At 41.7% G+C, this 20665-nt stretch overlaps 1 protein-coding gene across 1 annotated transcript in view; it reads left to right on the top strand.

Annotated features, from left to right (window-relative positions):
• LOC128915690 (netrin-4-like) overlaps positions 1 to 20665 on the top strand; it is a 54842-nt gene that overhangs the window by 20236 nt on the left and 13941 nt on the right. Inside the window, exons 3-5 of the mRNA XM_054216417.1 lie at positions 1617 to 1880; positions 17797 to 17923; positions 18465 to 18653. Of these exons, the coding sequence (XP_054072392.1) occupies positions 1617 to 1880; positions 17797 to 17923; positions 18465 to 18653 (580 nt within the window). The remainder of the gene's footprint in view (positions 1 to 1616; positions 1881 to 17796; positions 17924 to 18464; positions 18654 to 20665) is intronic.

Below are 20665 nucleotides of genomic sequence, written 5' to 3' on the forward strand. Positions count from 1 at the left end.
TCATGGCTCCATTGGTCAGGGGAATGTAGGCACCTGCATTGCACAGCCTGGGCAATTTGCCCATAGCTCCATCAAACAAGGAAATACGGGCACCTCTGATCTCACCAAACAGGGCTGTTTGCAGCTTTGTAAGTAGCAGACAGGATAAGAGAAGGGAATTAAAAGAAAAAGGAACAGAGCTAACCAAACAGAAAATGCTGCAGACAGGTGGGAAATGTACCACTGCCTTTGCTGTGGTACTGCCAGGTGTAGCTCTGTGTGAAGCCTGGCAGCTGATTTTGTTAGTTTAAAGGGGTTTATTTCCCCATGTGCCATCAATGTGCAACAGAATTGTCTTCCAGGCATGTGCCACAAGTTCTTTTCTGGCTCCTGCAAGTAAGTAAGAGCGGAAGTATTTTACATGCTGCAAGTATTTAAATTGTTTGGTTCACTAGAAAGAATGAAAAAAAAAAAACACGGAGAGAGAGAGAAAGAGGGAATCCCTTGGAAACAAAGCTTTGACTCCACTAAAGGAGCTAGTCAGACAGGCACTGTCACCACTTACAAAGCAGGGCCAAAGAACCTCAAGGGCAAGTCCCTCTGCTATGATGGAAAAACTCAATCAGAGGAGAAAACAGCTCTCAAATTGGAGTTTTCATATCCGTGGAGGACATCTAAGCCTGGGAACGAATGCAACCAGCTCTCTAGCTCACTGGCATGGGCTGTGGTTGTCACGGCAGCCCTCCGTTGTCAACCTCTCCCCAAAGGCAACAAACACACCCTGAGAGATACAGAAGGGTAGAGCAGTGCATGAGCTAAAATACAACATGTCCCTTAAGTCACTGTTAAACACCACATTAGAACTGTGATACTCAAAACCAAATTGTTGCTGCTCCAGAGAACTATCAAAAAGCATAAAAGCTGTGACAAAAGGGCAACAACCTGCAGCCAGGCAGTAGGCACAAAGCGCCTTTGGTCCTGCGAGCTCCTTGCTGTGTAGCTACTTCTGCTAATGAATAAACCAGTTGACTTTGTTTGAAGACAAGGTTGTCTCAATGCTTACTCATCCTAAGCCAAGCTGTGTTTTCTAGCACATAGTTCAAGTGACAAAGCCAAAATTCTGATCACCATTTCTTTTTATTTCACAGATCCCCTTAGTGCCTTAGTTTACCTGACTCTAGAACTCATGCTAAAGCCATGTTCCTAAAATGCTTTGAGAAACTTGGATGGCGTTAATACTGCATTTATGCCAATAAACCTTGTATTGCTCTGAGTGACACTGTTGTCACTTGGCTCAGAAACACAAGGAAGTAACCAGCACTTGACAAGTTACCACCTACTGGCTGAACTGCAAGGAGCGACTGGGCTCAGTAACCCCAGGGAGAGATGTTTAAACTAAGGCATTTCCTATCTCACATCTGAAATGGGATGAAAGCAGGTACACTGTCACTGGCTGTGGCTTGGCCAGCTGGTGGAAACTCAGCTGTGATATTCTGGGATCGGTCACAGCCCCACAACTGCTTATGCAGAGTCTTCTAAATAGGAACTATTACTTTTTCCTGAACATTGCCTTGGGATGTTTGCTGGGTATGCAGAGTCCTGTAAATATTCTTGGATGTGTACCTTCTGTCTTTCAGGTGATTTATCGTGCCTTAAATCCGGCTAACAAGATCGAAGACCCCTATAGTCCTGAGGCTCAAGATCTCCTGAAACTCACCAACCTCCGCCTCCTTTTGTTAAAAAGACAGGAATGCCCATGCCATGGTTCAGGATTGGTAGAGAAACCCCAGAGATTTGCCCACTATGCTATTTATGACCTGATCATCCGGGGAAGCTGCTTTTGCAATGGGCATGCAGAGGAATGTCAGCTTGCCAACAGGACGGGAGTCATGGAGAACGTGGTGAGTTCTAGACCTTCACTAACTTACTAGACTTATTACCCGCTTGTGCTCTCTCAGCCTAACTGTACAGTTTGTGTATGATCCTGTCCAAGCCTCCCTAAGCCTATCTAAAAAAAGGGCAGCACCGTCAATCCACACTAGTGAAACCCTCACCACTCTGCGAAAACATTTCCTACAACCCTTGCCGCAGTTCCATGTGTATTGATTGCATTGCAAGAGACGGGTCCTTCTGAAAGCTCTGGACCTCAAAACACCTACAAATTGTGAAGGGGCTTTGTAATTGGAACAGACATCCAACCCCAAATACAGTGAATGACATCTACCTCTAAGCCTGCACAGAACTGAACAAATCTCGGATGCAAAGACTGCTCCGACCAGAACTTCAGCACCAGTTCTTCAGTCTCAGATCTGCTGAGTTTGTGAGACATGAGCAGTTCTGTCAGAGTTTCAGCCTTTACTTCATGTTTTCAGCCTTCTGTGGTTTTGTTACTATGTAGACAGCAGTGTTCAGGATGTGAAAATAATTTCCACTCCCCTGCTATTTTGCCCATTCCGCTTAAAATAAGTGAGAATGTTTTTTTAAAAAGTCAAACCTTGTAGGAAGATTATTCTATAGAACTATGACTAGCTCCTCCCTGTTCAGTCTTTTATCTGCGTGTGACCCTGGAAGTGCAGAAGATGCGAGTTCTGTTTGTATGCATACTCAGAAATTGCGATTCAGGGGGAATGACTGCTGTCTCCTGTTTGATTTAGCTGCAAGTATCGTATAGAAGAACTGTAATAACAGTCACAGGGAAATGATGCTAACCAAATATCCAGGTACATCTAAACACATACATCATAGACAGAATTCAAGCCACTTTAAACTAGTCAATGGCTCCACTGGTTCCAGAAGGCTGCCTGTCTCTGTAATGGGTTTTGAAAATCAAAAGAACTCTCAGAACTTTAGTCCCTGGTGCACTCTGACATGGGAAATCCATGAAGAATTACATCCTCATCTAATTTCTGTCCCTTTAGATACATGACACACTTGATATTTAGGGTTATTTTCTTATGGAATGTATATTCATTGTCTTCCTTTCAAATTTTTTAGGTTCAGAGGTAGATATTTTAACATAATTGTGACTGTATGAGTTGCACAACATTTGCAAAATCATTTCTGAATCAGTTCCATCTGTGGTATAAATATAAGATTCAGCTACAGTATTCTAGCACTAGGTGGTATTACCAGATTCAGCTAACTATAAATATGGACTCACTTAAGAAAAAGGAAGAAAAGCTTTTTAAAGAGTGCATCCTCCCTATTGCAAACTGTTAAATATACATATAGCGAAAACAAATACATCAATAACATGCTAAATGAATACAGCTGGTAGAAGAATAAAAACTCTGCCCATCAGAAAAGGAAAACACAATATCGTGTATATTACTGGCATAAATGTTGGATATTCTTTTTCCCCGGTAGTCACAAGGGAATAGAATCTTTTTGTGCCATCAATGACTTCATGGGGCAGAAAGTGAAACAGTTTTGATGAAACGCACTTCATGAGTGACTCATGTCCCAGGAGACAAGAGGGTGGATGCATCACATCATTCACAGACACAGATATTAGCAAGTCTTTGCCTAAGCGGGGATTCAAATGCAGCAGTAAGAAAAGCGAGAGAAGCCTTCCAGAGCTTTAACTAGCTCTAGAATCCTAGATGAGGGCTGGAAAAGTGTCTGAGTCCTTGCAAAAACATATGATCAAGCACACCTAAGCCATTCCCCAGTGAATGCTTGTTGAACTAGCTTTTGGAAATCTCTGATGAAGGAGATTCAATAGCAACCCTCAGCAGCTGTTCCCATCTTGACATTTTGAGGGCTCTTCTTCAGTGCCTAAATAATCTCTGCTGCAAATTAAGGTGATTCCTTCCTGTCCTCTCTCCCCCAATGATCATGGAGAGCAGTTGATCCTCATTCTGCAGATATGATTAGAAGGTTCTTACCATAGCCTTCCTTAGCTTTTGGGATTTTGTACTAACCAGAAAGTGTGAAACCTCAGGTGGTCAAAATTTAAAATTCTACTCCCAGGTCATGCAAGTCTGGAGTAAAGATGGTCATTGTATTTTACTCCATTTTTTCTGTGCTTTAGTCATTACACCCTAGGTCTTCCTCAAATACGCAGTGAAAATCCACTCCTGGAAGAGCCAGGTTCCTGGATCCTTTTACATTTTATCTAATGCTTACCAATGATTATACTGTAGCGGTGAAGGGAGAGTTCAGACAGGTACAGATCTCAGGATTTGGTTTACGTAGCTAGCATGAGGGAGTTTATGTAAGTGCATCTTTGCATCTTACAATATGGTAATCTCCTTGCATGCAGAAGGAAAAGGCCTTTGTTGTTGAGTGGTGAACACCAATGATACAGTTCATATCAGTCAAACTACATTGCAACAAAAATCTTTGTCATTTTGCAATTTCTTGGCAGAGACAGGGGAAACACTCTACTTTCAGTCGCATGGTGACTGAAAACAGGACAGGGAAAAGATATGTTAGAAACAAACACTGCATGTCCAGGAATAATCTGATTCATTCCACTGACCACATCTAACATTTAAGGAACACACAGGCAAAGCAAGTCTCAAGACACACAGTTTTTAACGTGACTAGTGTGAGTGATATCACAGCACGAAGGCAGAGCAGCTTCACGTTTTCTGGGCTGCTGTCACGTAATTGAATAAAATGCTGGAAAAACACAGACCTCCACAGAAAGGCTTAAGTAATAAGAGTTTCGGTCCCTTAAGAATTCAGAGTCCTTCTACAATGTATTTATTTTCTGTAGTTAACAAAAACAAAAGCAAGTCCATGTAGAAAACAAGTGTAATTGTTTGCCATGGGACAGGCTCAAAAGCTGAGATCATTCTGCACTTAGGTCTTGGAAGAGACATAACTGTGCTAACTTTTAATTCTGCTCTTCTTACTCCTGAAAGAAATCTGTTCCATTTGTAATACTTCTAACACTGCTAGATCAATACTATGTGGAGACTAAATAGTGGAGAAAACTAAAGCAAATTGCTTGACACTTTTGAACCAACACTTTTCAAGACCATTTTGTAGGGACTAGATGATCTTTGACTACTCGAAGATCTGTCAATGATGAGTTTATCTGTGGATCCGTCAGTTCAGTGATGACAATACATTCAGCTTCTGGCTTCTCCACTGAGGCTGCCAACAAGAAATGCAGCTCTGTGAGAAGTAATGTCACAGACACCACCACAGTGTATTAGAAATGAATGGATAAAAGAAAGCTGCAAATTGTAAATCAACCTCCAAACGGTACCTCGTTCCTCATAGCTTGAAATCCTAGATAGTTTCATGTATATTCTCTCTGGTCACAAGTCATTTGTGAAAATACTAAGTACAGCAAGGTTCAAAGTAGACTTCCATAGGATCCAATGGAAACGTCCTTTGACTTCTCATTTTGGCAGCAAAACAGTAGTAATTACTCTTTCAATATGGCTTTTTTTGGAACTAGCCTGCACCCACCTCAACACAATTTATATAGATCCCACTTCCCTTATTAATTACTGAGAATGTCATGTCACAGAGGGGAAAAACTTTGAGAAATGAAGATGGGAGCTGTAAAGAATAGGCAAGAAACTTCTGGACAAACATATCTTGAATTTGAGGTTTGTTGCTATTGACAGTGCTGTTTTCTTGTTACTGTTTCCCTTCCTCAGGCTGAAAAAAAGGAGACACAGAGATGTCATACCCAGCTTAAATAGCTTCTTATGATAGCTAAGGACGAAATTATCCTGCCTGAATTTCACAGCCTGTATTGTTCAAACTCTTACAAGTAGTTCCTATGTCAGTGAGGGAAATTATTGAGATTGCATTTTGCCACAGAAACTACAGAGAAGCATTTTCTTTTAAATGGAGGGCATTAATATGCCACTATAAGGGAAACAACTGCCAGGACTTGGCCCCCTGAATCCACCTCATCTTCTGCCATTGGATGCAATGGAACACAATCCCGTCCCAGGTGTTGCTGTTGTAAGATGTACAAAGTTATGTGTTGCTCTACAGTAAACTGTTTCTTTATTAAGCTCCAACAAAGTTAGTAAGAGCTGTCAGGTTTAGGATCTGCTTTGACAACACATTTTGGCTGAGTCCAGGGGTGCTTCTAGAACACACAAAGTTTACAAAGCAGAAAGCGCACATGGACAGAACACCGAATTTAGACCAAAGTCCTTTCTGTTTGCCAAACATTTCACAATTGTCTTTCTAGTGCATGAGAAGTAAGTACGGACAGAGAAAAGCGAATGTGGATTAAAATGTTTTTGTATAAAGTATTAGGGTTTTTTTACTTGTTAATTATTGGTACCTACACTGCCAGGAAATTCTTACAAGTTGCCGGGGATGTTTCTTTTGCTTCTTTATCCTGTTTACAGAGACAAACTAGACTCCCTGTGGGTCTGATCCTCCACAATGAAGCAAATGGAAAGTTTTCCACTTACTTCAAAGGGAGCAGAATCTGGTCCTAAGTAAGATTCCTTGTTTGGCATAATGGAGGTTACATAAGGTAAAACTTGTTTTTCTACAGCAATTTTCTAGGTGACTTAGCTGTCGTATCTCTTGCAAACATTACCTCCACTTCAAATATCTTCTGCAGTTCTACTGATAATCCCCAGCTCAAGTTTTCACGCTATCTGATCCACGCTGTTCCAGTCTGTATGACATCCAGCACTGGGAGATGCAGGAGGTGCTCTCTATTGTAGCTGGCAACTCAAAGAGCAGATTTTGTTTAGGAAAAAGTTAGCCTGTGTATGTCAGCTATGTGAGTAGCGTCAGGAATGTTTTGTAAAAAAAAAAAAAAAGTTCTCAAGAGCTTCTAGATCATGTGAGAATAAATTCTAGAAAGAGATCCCTGTGCTGATTTTCTCTTCAAAAATTAAAACTAAATATGGACTTCAAGTTCTACCCATAATGATCAGAAAACACAGGAGGAGATCATGTAAATTATGGAGCAAAAAGTAGTCATGCATTACATGAACTACATGAAAAGAAAGTGGTGTCACTGACACCTTTGCTACCCACAGTGGAGCAAAGCACTTCACAAGAACCCTTGCGGGAACATGCAGATGGATGAGAAAGTTTCAGATATTTGTACTCAGAGACAATAAAGAAGATGACGAGGGAGCATCATGGGAAGGTTCTCTTTAATTTTAGTGGATAGTTTTAGTGAGTTCCTAGTTTCCTAGGGGAAAATGGCCTTCAAAACCGTGACTCTAAACGAGTTAAGTTCTCAAACGATTACTTAGATCAAAGTTGGAAAAGGATATTGAGACTTGTCTTGTAGGTCACACCCAGAAGATCCTGTTTTATCACATTCTCACAAAAGTCATAGGAAACCTTAACTTAAGAATATGTGAATAAATCTGAAAAAGAACCTTCCTATATATACCATGCTTCTCTTGTTGTTTCAGAGTGACTGTGAGGAAGACCGGCACATTAAAGTAATGCCTCCATTACTGCCAGGAGCTGGTTCTTGGCCAACCCAAATATCAATACCCCTGTCCTTCTGAGTTGTTAAACATTTGAATCCAAGCAAAAATACAGATATATTTTACCGTCCAAATTCAAGCACACCTCTGGGTTGGTGTCTGTGGTGTTTCCTTTCAAAAAATTCTTTCATTCTGGTTGGCTTTCTTATAGTTTTGACTCAGATGCTACATCAGGCATCTCATAGAATTGCACAAAACCTGTAGTAGCAGTCATGATGAGAAGATCTTAAAAGGTTTCAGAGTCCTGTTCAGTACAGATTTAGGCTCTGTAACCTGGGTTCCTCTCCATAGTTTTTGTGAACATTTCTGTTTTTTCTGTCTCTTCAACACTAGAATAGACTCAGACTTTAACAAGATTGTCCTCCCCTCCCAACAGCATCAGCACTACTTTGCATTACAGTCATTTCAGCTGGAATAGCAGGGACACATGTATGCAGTACAGTTTGGAATTGACATTTGGGTAAGGTCAGGTCTAAAACGGTTCCAGGGCCCATTCCTACATGGTTCAGTAGAAGGTTCTGCCCATCCCTTGCCCTTCCACTTAGCACTGCCCATTGAAGCGCAGGCAAGAGCAGGAGAACTTTTGTGCCACTGTGCAGCCTCGCTAACCTGCACTGGCCAACACGCTCCCTTTTGGAAAGGACATACCCTGCTTTCTGTTGAGCTCTGATATTAAATTAGTCTATGAGTGCTATTTCATTTTATGAAAGATGGCTAATTTGGCTACTTTGGTATGCCCTGACAATATACCATGGCATACTGCATCTTTAATTTGCTTGTTGCGCATGGGGTGTGCGGGCTGTCCTTCTACCCTCTTCTCATTACAAGCAGTGCATTTAACTTGATACCCATGCAGGTTCTCCATGAGCTCTACTGAGAACCTGTGGTTTGCAGCCAGAGCATCTGGCATTCAGACCATCAACATGATGTTTTGAGTATCTACGGTTTAGCGAATAACCACAATTTTGACAGTATGATCCATATAGTGGTTCAGTCAGCAGGAATTCTGTAATTATAAAGTCAACAAGTTCTTCCTACATTTTATTATTGTTGTGGGAATGCTTTTTACTACTTCTGAAGTCCAAATCAGAAAAACATGTCTATTCAGTAATGGTGTTTAAACACATGCCTAAATGCTTTCCTGAATCAGGGCTCACTACAGATCCACCCATGCAGACACTCATCTTACTTGTAGGAAACCGTCTCATATTTTGTGGGATGGGGTAGGAAACAATTTCCTATCTGAAATTATTAGCCTTTAAACACAGCTTTTCTTAAAAGCAATGGCTATGGGTGAATTATTTAAATGTATTTTAATTTTATTGCTTAATTGCTGTCGTTAATAGTGTTTTTTGTTGTTTTAATCACTTAAGTGATGTTCTCGGTTACTTTCATCTCTGTGAAAGAACCATAATAGGCCTGCCAGTAGAAACATTTGATTGGAAACACTTGTAAATATATTTTAGGGCTGGTAAAATATGCCTTATAGTTCTTTTAAGGATTGCTTATCACATTAAAGCTACAAGAGTCCCTGTGTGTGTATGTGTCTAAGAGAGAGAAATAATTGCTTCATCTCACAGCTATCAGCCACCACTTGCTACCAATACCTCTCTGATGTCCCATAGTACAGCAAATTTCTGGGGTTCTTTTGTTTAAACTCCATGCAATATATACTGTCCTGTCTCCCTAAGTTGAATTTGACACAGCCACCAATGCTAGGAACTTGCTGTGATGTGACAATCACAGGAGCTGCTGTGTTTGGCCTCACACATTAAGTCCTTGTGTTTTTAAGCTCCCCTGGGACTGAACAGACGGCTATGTTGTTTCTGTCCTCAGCTCACCTACATGTTACTAGAACAAAAGTTTTCAGTCTTTTACCAAGGCTTTTCAAGGCCTTTCAGACAGTTCACTCCTTCCCAATAAATCTCCCAGGAATTTAAGCAAATCTTTCTAGAGTTGTACCTTGTTAGTGCATGGAGTTTGCATTTTAATGCTTTGGCAGCAGGTGCATACAAAATATGGAGAAACTCTGCACAGGATTATAAACAAATTCCATGTTACTCAGTGCAAGAGTTATAAAATCCTACAAATATTTCTTTGCCTTGGTTCACGCTTTTGCTGGAAGGGTCCTGGTGAGTAGCTTTGCACCCTTTAGGCATTTAGGATCCTTTCCTTGCTGTTCACATATTTGCTGCTCAATCATGGACTTTCTCACCCTTTTTTTCCCTTCCCAGATTCCTTATAAATTTTGCTGGTCCTGCACCTTTTCCAGCCCTGCCCTTCCCCCACTCTCCAAGCTGCAGCCATCTGCAGAGAAGTTGCAGAAAACTATTTTTTTCTTGGCTTCATCTATTCCATTACTCAACATAATTTCACTTGAATGGGAGCTGCCAAATTCACTCAATACAGAGGTAAAAATTCAGAGAAGAGCTCACAGGCCCACTTTAGGAGTGGATTTTCAATCACACACCCCTAGAGCCACTGTGGATTAACTAATAGAAACCCAGCTCACCCAAGACAGTTGCTGGAGTTAGTCAGGCTTATTACATGTAAATGACAGAATTATTTTGCCTGTTGAATGAACAGGTCATGTCCAAACTTCTCTGAACTACCCACAGTGTGCTAACCCATTATACCTGACCTGTAAATCCACAAATCCTTGCCCATATATCAGAATCTAGAGCTTATCGCATTTCCTCCTCACCTGAAAACTAATTCTGGGTCTTTCTTCAGCAAGCGTTGGCAGTCAGGCCAGACTGTTCAGTGGCATGAGGAACAAAGCCTTGAACAAGATCAAACTCACTTGTGCCATTCACTTTCAGAAGACGTGAATGGTGGTATTTACTCATTACGCTGCGATTCAGGCATCCACTTATTAAAATACTGAGCCTCGCTCCACTTTGTGCTTCCTCCGTTCTTAAGACGCTCACCAAGAGCCGGTGACCAGCTCTAACTCAGGGGCTGCGTTTCAGTGTGACAGCTGTTACCTGTATGCGGTTTGTTACAGATTGATAATGGAGTTGTTAGCCCTGTCAGTAAAAATACGAGGACAGCTTAGCCCAAAAATTAATAGAAATCAGGTTAGCACTGAGAAAGAAAACAATAAGAAAACAGAGTGAAATGTGGGGTAAGGCACAGCCAGGCAGGTGTGTAAAGGCTGACAGAGGGGAATTCAGGCAGAGGATGGAGTTGTGTCTTGAAACTGTCACAAACAGAGTTATACTCCCTCACACGAAGCATGAATTTTGTACCTCTTCCAGTCTATTTATCCCGTGCTTTTGTTACTGTTCAAAAGGCGCTTAGTGATGCCAGTCTGAATATTCAACTAAACACTATCACTGATTTTTTTCTTCACCATTACCTATTTAGTGAATTTGGAAGTGGTGGCAGGTCATTCACTCACTGCTGTGGAGACCAAAACCCGTATGGGCTCAGGTGGCCTTGCCACAAGTGTCCCAGCTCTGCTTATTCCTGCCAAGTTCCCTCAGACCTAATTTACCAAAGTGACCAAGTATGAGCCAGAAATTCAGTCCTCTCAGAAAACACCCATATGCATACTAGTTTTTAGACACATTCACTTATTAGAGCTTTTCCCAGAAACCATCAAGTGACACAGGAAAATAATGGCTTTTTTCATTCCTGATTTGAACTGTCAATCTACCTATAGCATACACTGTAATCTGGGACTTACTCCCAAGCCACCCATTCTTACAGGTCTTTGCGAATTTGAAAAAGTTGAAGGAAATTTTTAATTTAGCCTCTTAAAAGTCATATGTGCTCTCCTCAGGACCTGATATTGAAGGATTTATTGTAAATTTGCATGGATACATCTCTTAATTTGGCGAGACAACAGAGCCAATTTGAACTGCAATAGAAACAAAGCGGAAAAGCAGAGGCTGTTTTGTATTTAACCACTCAAAATGACCCAGAAAGAGGCATTTCACTAAACGCAGGTAAGGGACTAGCCTCTGATGTCATTGCAAACTGCTGTATCCGAAATGGCTCTGGTGACATTACAAAGTGAATACAGAGCCCAAAGACAAACATTTTCTCTGAATCAGCAACAGTTGCTCTGTTCTGGAAGGCTTCCAAATTTAACCTTCATTCATTAGGAAAAAAGCCCCAAAATAGACTGAGAATAGCTCAGCAGAAAGAGCAACGATCACATTTACTGAAAGGAAAAAAGGTAAAAGAAACGAAATGGGCAGAGAGAAAGCAAGAGGCTTCAGGTATTATACAAAGCTGAACAGAGTTCAAAAAATTGCTGGACAAACAGATGGAAAATGTCCACTCTCTCAGCTGCAGATCAGAATTCAGGTGAAGCAACTTTGTGCAGTCAAAGGTGAATAAGTATCATGTAATTTCTTGGAACCGTTGCAAGATATCGTTCTAAACTATTTGCTATAAATCAACCAGAAATTACTGAGTCCCATGGAAGAGCTACTGGATGAAATTAATGGCTTAGCATAGCAGGTCAAGCTAAATGATAGGAACTGATCATCCTGGCATTAAAATCCATGAAGCTATAACCTCCTCTGTGTCCTGATTCAAAGCTGCTCAGGTGGTAGACATACAAATCAAAGCCTTTGGCAGCAATACCAGACTTGTAACAGCACGACTGTACTGTGAGGCAGATGAGGGAATTAATCCAGATCAAAAATACTAGTGCCAAGTAAAAAAAAAAAAAAAAAAAAAAGTGGTTTTAACTTTTTTTTTAGAATGGTTTAGTTTCACAGTCCAATTTACACATGACTCCAGGCATAACGCAGGAGGTGATAGCATAGAAAGAAGTAATAAGGAAAGCAGAAATGTCCCAAATCGAGATTTCCCCCAAAGACTTTACATCATGAAACCACCACCTGAGAATACAGCGGCTATACCAAGACACAAAAGCAGAGGTTGCTTTCAAGTGATCACTAAATCTAATATGATGGTGACTGAGAGTATAGCATAGCATTTTTGTTCCTTTCCTGGACTAATAATATCCTCTAGCTGCAAGTATGTCAGTCTATAAACTTCTACCCTTTGCAAAAGCTGATTAGAAAACTGGAAGCTTAATGCAGCCAGAATATCAGTATTTAAAGCATCAGTTTTCATCTTTCAAAACTCATAACATGCATTAGTGACATGAGTAACCCTGGCTGAACGCACTCAGAAAGCAGGACTGCAAGAATACAAACTATTACAGGTTATGCACATAGTACCTCAGACTGGTTTTATGGAACGGGGAGGCTTACGCGATCACACAGTCTGCCTGCCTGCCAGGGCATCTATTTTTCTGATCCATTCACCACAATAACTTTGGAAGGCATCATCCAGTTTCAAAAAAATTCATCAAAGCAACTGAACTCTCAATACAATGATGCTCTGATGAATGGGAATGATCCTTGGAGGCAACTAGAGTTATCACAGTAATGAGGAGAAGCAGATGAAGAGAGGTGTCATGAAAATAAGTTCCGTAACATTTCTGAAGTACTCAATTATTGCAGCCATGAGCACTGTGGAAAAAAGCCCATACAGGCCTAAATACTTTTGTATCTAAGGATCAGTATGTCGAGTGATGGAGTGTCACATATTCAACATTGACGATAAAGTGCAATATAAGAGATGTGAAACAGAAAGCTCCTGGATCTCAGTCTTTCTCCTGCTGTACCAATACATTTTTATGTATTCATATAAATCCTGGTCATAAACTAATCAGGCTTTAGCTGAAAACTGGTTACATTTCCTAATTGATGGCATGAATCTCAGGTAAGTCTCTGTGCCTCACACATTGCTTTCAAGCTCCCTCCACCTGGATTGCCAGCTCCTAATCTACAAAGCTTAAGTATTTTTTAATTTAGATGCCTCCTAGCAGTCGAATATCCTAAAGCTTCCCATGATATTGATCAAGTGGCAATTAAAGAACTATTATCAGGGTCCTGAAGGCACTAAAAGGACTTTAATGGCCCTGACCAGCCCCACCTGGGATCCCTACCTCTCTGTCCATTGGCTTGGGGGGTCCATTTAAGCTCAGCCCTGGGCTGTTAGTCCCTGTTTGAGCAATGCTGTAGATATGCCTGTCTGCATCCCTGCCTCTGCCTTCTGGATGGACCTTGGGCCTATGCTGTAAGTAGCGTCCATCCTGGTGGACCCCCTCGTGTGTTGTGGCTTGTCTCTCATTCTGCCTCCTGCATGGACTTTGAACCTATGCTGTAAGCTTGTTTCTGGGCCTGTCTCCTGCTGCTCCTGAATTGCCCCTGGTCCATCCTCTTGCTGTATGGGGGGTTGTCAATGGACTGCTCTGCCCACTGTGCTCAGGATGGTCCCCCCCTCAGTAAGGGTACAGCCTGTGCTGTGGTAACCCTCAGCTTATAGCTCTTCAACCCTTAAAAAGCAACTGGTCCTTGCTGCTCCCTGACAGTTGTCTCCTTAATCATCATTATCTTCTTGCAAATCTGACCCTGCTTTCTAGGGCATAGAAAAATATCAGTGCAGTTGCCCTGAATCTGTACTTCTCTGACTATTTTTCTCTACCTTGGCATGATCACCTTTGTAATCCAGTGCATCCTGAGATCTTGCATTTGGTAGGGAATACAAACTTCTAGTTTTTCAGACCCACTTTTGTGAGAGATGTGGACTTACTTCAGCAGTGAATAGCAAGTCTGGGACATGTCTGTTCTCTTCTTGTTGACGTTGAGTGCGACTCTCACATTCTTCCTTCCCTAAGCAGATATCCCATTTCCTATTTTATCTCACAGCATCCTGTATTTCATTCTTGTTCCTTCCTGGACTTTGGCCTCTGGCTGCCTCTCCTATCTCTTCCCCTCTAACAGAACAATTTGTTTGTCTTATTACTTGCAGCCACCTCACCTACCCTTATTTTAACTCATGGTTAAGTACAACAGGTCTCTTCCACAGCTCAGTTTCTCCTGCATTAACCAGTCTCTCCGCAATGGCCACTTACATCCATGAATCACCTTTCTTGTATGAGTTCTAATTGAGCTGTTTGTCTCTGCTTTCTTCTCCTATCCAGCTCCTTTCTGTACTTCTTTGTCACCTCATGTTGCACTCTCCTCCTTAGCTGCTTTCACCTATGAATGCTGCCTATGAGATTACTCGCCATGGAAAAAATCTTCCATGAGATGCCCATTCACAGATAACACATGGAAGACTTGCTTTCTCTTCCATTATCCTTTACCCCAATACCCATCAATTCTCTTTTCCTATACAAAAAGACTACTCTTCAAATCTAACGCTTCCTAAAAAAGTTCCATGCCAGCTCTGCTGTTTACTTCTGCCTGCTCAGTGGCTCTCCTGTCTGCTGGCTGCTTGGCTTTTCGAGCCTTTTGTTTAAGCCAGTCATCCTTCCACATATATTTGGTAAACTGTTCAATAGCAGGGATCACAGGCAGGAAGCTTCCTTTATGCCTCTGTCCTACCCACAACATGCCATTCCTAGACAGCCTCTGCTAACTGCAGTTTGCAACAAACCAGTGGGCAATGAGTGAACTAACACATCTACTTACATCCAAAGAACAGCCAGACTCTTCCTTTCTCACTGGATTTTCCTGTTTACTTTCTGAATAATTGTTCATGAGTGTTCACACCATCTGTGCTGTGCACTGTAAGCACAGGGTCTTGTGGAATAATGAATATTTGATCATGTCATTCAAGGCTAAAACAAGATTGCATGGTTTAATCCTGCTATTTCCCAACTGTACAATCTCAGCATTTCTTTCATGTAATTTTTTATATAGTGAATGCACAGTTTGTATATATACCTCTAAAAAAAATCCAATGGCCCAACTTAGAAATTTTGCACTGAAATGCACTAGTGTTTTCCTAAGTGACTCGATTCAAGATTTTGGTTCTGATTCATTTGGGCATGAGCTGAAAAGTTCAGATAAAGTCTGAAGTTCAGGGACATCAAAACCTATGGTTCTGGGTCAGGTTAATTTTATCTCTTCTCACTCCTGGTCCTTTTCTCTGTTCTATGGCTTCTGAAAACAGTCCCTGTGTCCACAGGGGGGAACTTATAAGCCAGGAAGAGCCAAACCCTAATAGGGAGAAGTCTGACACTGCTTATTAGTATTTTTGTCTTTGTCTCTGTAATTTGTCATCCTATTTAGTGCATTGAACATGGGTGGCTTTCTTGTACAAAGGTCTGGAGAGGCATCACAGAATGTGCTACATGCTGTATCCTCCTGAGGTTTACTGGTGCTGAGCCCTGACAGAAATGCATACCCTGAAGTCTGTGCTCAGTCTTCCGTGAGGAGGCAGCCAACCGCTCTGTGCAGCAGCAAATCTGCCAGCTGGCCATAGAGGGGCGATGGCATCAGCTGCAGCCTATCCCCTGTGCGAGCTACATGACATATCTGGTCTGGGAGGATTAGAAACCAGGGGAGCGGAGAGCAAATTGCTGCAGGGAGATGAGTTTGGGGGCAGGGGAGCGGATTCACGCAACTGCTCTTTTGAACATTTCTCTCTTGATCCCAAGCTACCCGCTATGCGGGATGGGGGAAGGGAGGACTGCAAAGGGAGAGTCTGACTTTCAGGAAAGGCCATGGAGAAACATAACTCACATTAGTGGTGAGATTAAAGGATTAGATTCAATTCACACCCCAGTCAAAATGAAACTTCAGCCTCTGCTTTTTGTGTAACATGCAGCGGGCCAGAGCTGTGACAGTGGTTACAGAGCTCAGCATCCTCAACAGTGCACGGAGAGAGAGGGCTCTGTCTAGTCCATGACTTCTGTGCATTTCCTGCTCCAGTACAAGCGTGTCCTTGCATGAGAAACACATGCCACTAATTAGCAGCTTCTCTTGTGATGAGTATAGAACATGACCTCTAGTACCACTTTTCCCTTTCTCCCACTCCCTATGCTGGATATTTCCTCAAACAATTTATCTGGGAAATACTTTCTCTGAGGCATTGCAAACAGATATTGGAATCCTATTTCTTAATTTAAAAAAAAAAAACAACAAGCAAACAAAACCCAAAAACTCAAAACCACAACACAAAAACCCTCCTGCAAAGCACTTCTTGAATGGGCTTGATATTACAAACCTCGTGCACCAAATCACAGTCTATAGTGGAACTGGCTATGATATTCCTGGTCCATGAAATAAAGTGAGAACAGAACCAGTTTCAATAGTAACTTTTCGCTTGAAGGCTGGACTAACTCCATTTCCAAGGTCAGGTTTCTGGTGTGAATACCTGGTCCCAAAACTGACATTACTGGAATATTTCTGTGATTAAAAATCATTGTGTTCTAATGAAGGCAGATAAGTACAGAGGAAGCAAGTTATTTTTTCAAGTGAAGAGTCACAAAGAGAACTATACTATTCAGCCAGTTTTAGTCAAGGCTTTTTGCACTTCTTTCTTTGTTTTCCCCTCAAATATTTTGTAAACTGTTGTTTCCTGGCTTATGTGGGTTTATATACACAGTGCTTGCAGATAAGCCCCATTCTCCAGCCATGCCAGCTTTTGCTCATTTTTGTTGAACATCTTCCAATTTCTCATTTATCTGGTAACAAGATCTTCAAAACTGAACACAGCATTGCAGGTAGGATTTCCTAACCACTTGGAGTTACAGTGCTTAGTTACACAGCCCAAAATTCTATTGGGCCTTTTCTGCTAACCTATTTTTAGATATATACACATATGTAAGTTGGTAGGTATAGCGAAGACACTGTACCTAAGTGTCTTCAAATATCAGTGCTTTCCCCTCACAGAATGTGTGGTTTGGATTGTTTTTCTGTGGGTATGCTGGTTGGTATTTTTCCAAGTTTAGTATTTTTGCTACATTTTTAACTGTGCTAGGAGGTCCAGGATTACTTGCTCACTCTTCTAACAATTTATAATTTAGTAATCCATGGTTTCCTTGCCCTATATTTACTCTCTCTTCCAGACCACTGTTAATGTCAAATAAGACAGTGTCCAGCATCCTCTGTTGGACTGCTCTCCTGTGACTCAACTCTGCCAGCCAAGAGGGTATTTGATACTGCCTGGAGGTGACTACCTGCTCAGGCTCTTTGCATGCTCTTGCCTGAACTTTTAAATCAAAATAAGCTGTGTTAGTTTACCCAATGGAAATAGTCTAGAGGCTGCTCACCAATGCAGTAGTAAAATAGCCAACTGGAGAGTTAAAAAGAAATTGTTGCCATGTGCATTTAAACTGTAAGACCGAAGAAAAATCATCATTACATCGTTAGCAACTGTGTGAAGAGACAAAGGTACATGTTTAAGCTCCAGGCTCTGTGGGTTTCTTAAGAAAGCCAGGCAGCTGTGTGGGAGTTGTGCAGGAGATGTCCCACCTCCTCGTGGGGCTGTTGGGCCCTCCACCATGTTCTTGCTTGTAGCTATTTGAATGTATTCTTTCTCCTGACAGGTCCATGGAAAATGTGTGTGTAGACACAACACAGCAGGAGACCACTGTGAGAAATGTGCACCACTATACAATGATCAGCCTTGGAAGCCAGGAGATGGAAAAACAGGGGCTCCAAATGAATGCAGAAGTAAGTGGGAGGGAGTTTACTGATCCAGGCTTTCAGGATGAGCACTCACCGTGCCAGCAGGCAAAGTTCCCTAACAAAGACTTCTGTCGATTTACACTAATGGTGCCATTACAGAAACTGGTAATGACTGGTAAGGACAATTGCTGGTCATTGATGGAAAACTTCAGTATGCACTTGTTTTACTGCAGCTGACCTGTTTGGGCTATTGGGAAGTGGAATTTACAAGGCAGAAATATGTTCTTCCTGCAGTTACATCCCCCTTGTGTTCTAACACTCCAGGGTTTTGTGAAGGGCTTATGATACCATTGGATTGGTTTGTCTTACTGTAACAGCTCACAACCAGACAAGCTCCTCAGACCCTGCTGGGACTCCCATGCTGTGTTGCAATTTCTATTTATTATGAAAATTAAGCATTGCAGGCAGATGAAATGCGTTTTGTTCAGATATTTCCTCCATGATTCACAGTAGGAAAATTATACCATTTGAGTAGTATTGCTGTCTGCTATATGAGCCTGAAATATACTGTCCTGTTTCCCACCAGAGTGTCGCTGTCACAACCATGCTGACAGCTGCCACTTTGATCTGAGTGTTTGGCTGGCATCGGGAAAACGCAGTGGTGGAGTCTGCGACAACTGCAAGCATAACACAGAGGGGCATCGGTGTCAAAGGTGCAAACCAGGGTATTACCGAGATAGAGGGAAACCCATGTCTTCTACAGAGGTCTGCAAACGTAAGTGACTATTGTTACGTGTGGTGAAGACAAATGAATGGTGAAAGAATCATTAAAAGAATTATTAAAAGAAAGAAAAACTCCTATAGAACTCATGAGTATTACTATCCTTTCTTTGTATTCTTTTCCTAAACTACAGTTTTCTGATCAAAGGGCATCTTCCTGATTTCCTGTGTCTATTTCTCCCCGTGGTATCACACTTCTTTTTTGTGATAACAGTTCTCCAAATGCATTGCATTCTGGGGAAAGGTACGTTCTTCTTGTGCTTGCATTTAAAACAATATGGTTCCTTTCTTCGTGAGACACATTCCATTTAGCTGTTTTTTTCCTGCATCTCTCAAGACTGTGTGCCTATGTGTAAGTTATTGTTAAATTCCATATGATTGTGCAACATCTGTGCACATAAATATATACAGTAATGGCTGCAAGAGGTGTAGGAAGCCCGAGACCACGCATATCCACTTGGGAACAAATACAGCAGAGCTCACTCAGATGTATCTCTGCGTTCTACAGCTGTATTATGGGGTGCACCGCCCAAATTAATTGCCTCATTAACACTTCAGCAGTATGTGTTAGGAAGTAACTCGGGCATAGAGGCACTAATGGTTGTACACAGAGGGTGTACAACCTCTGGATCAAGGTAGTTTGCACCCAGCCAGTCTGGAACATAGCCTGTAACTCCCTTACTTAGTGTAAACATTTCCTGACTATCCTGACAGGCTTCACACATCTGATTCCATCTGGCATCTATTTGGGAGGTTGCTATTTCCAACAATGTACATCATCTCATTTCTTCCTTTGTATAGTTTTCCTTCCCCATAGCTCAGACATCAGTTGCCAGCATGGAGAATTTCATCCTCTGTCATCTATACTCATGCCCACTGGCATCATGTGGTTTTGAAGTTTTCCTGACCCTTTGATGTTCTTCATCAAGATTCCTTGTAAAGACTCAGGTTACAAACACTCCTCTCACTAGGACTGTATGGCCTGTGATATTGCTTTTAAACTTTCTGTGCGCAGCACATCCTATGTTTCTGCTCTCTTGTATTTTTTCCACTGGATCTTAGCGCCAGCACAGACTGCTTCCACATAACCCCTTCTTTTCGATTTAACAATGTTCATCACAGGACATTATCAGCAGACAGGACTCGGGGTGAGCTTATCTAACTCGCCCCATATCCCATAGTGTCCTAAGGTGGCCCCTTTCTAGTCCTGTTTCTACTCTGAGCAGATTTGCTACAGGGAAGGACTGTAACGAGAATAAAATGTTGTGTCAGAAGATTAGTTTTCAATCTCGGAGTACCTGAAAGAATCTGTGTATGAACTCTTGTATTTAACAGCAGGGTGATGCTGTAGTAACCAACATTATGTGTAATATTAGATAACTGCTAAAGTCAAGGAGCACTGGAGAGCAGAGAAGAGGAAAAAACATTGTTTGAAAATACAGCCTATCTGTGTGGAAACTTTAGAACAGCCTGCCTGGATGAAATCAGACCTTGACTCTGCCTCTTTTGTCTGGTCTGGTTACAGGCCTCTCAGTACCTCCTGCCAATACTCTGCATAGCAAAAGAAAAACTGTTCAGAAATTCACCTTGTAAAAAAAGAGCTTTATTCCTATCATGCTTGTCAAGCACAATAATGTTCCTTTCACCTGGGAACATGCTGCTGCCAGCAGAAGGCCCCCAAATGCAACTGTTTCTGCTCTGACTTGCATGCTCAGGCTTAGATAGCTTCCCTCCCACTTTAGCCACCTGAAAGTTATATTAAGCTCCCTGTACAGTCAGTGGAGAAACAGTGGGACCTCTAGAGAATAACTTATTGAAGCTTAACATAGATGCCTGAGATGATAGATGAGCTGAATTGCCCTCTAGAGGATATCTATTTCTCTTCCTTGACTTAAGAGGTATTCTGGATCACTAGCCTGCACTAGAGTTTCTGTTGGTAGAGATGAATCTAACAGGTTTGATTCAGCATTATTGCAATAGGTAAGTATGACCCTATCTACGCATGAT

Source organism: Rissa tridactyla, chromosome 10, assembly GCF_028500815.1.
Source record: "Rissa tridactyla isolate bRisTri1 chromosome 10, bRisTri1.patW.cur.20221130, whole genome shotgun sequence".
Taxonomy (NCBI): domain Eukaryota; kingdom Metazoa; phylum Chordata; class Aves; order Charadriiformes; family Laridae; genus Rissa; species Rissa tridactyla.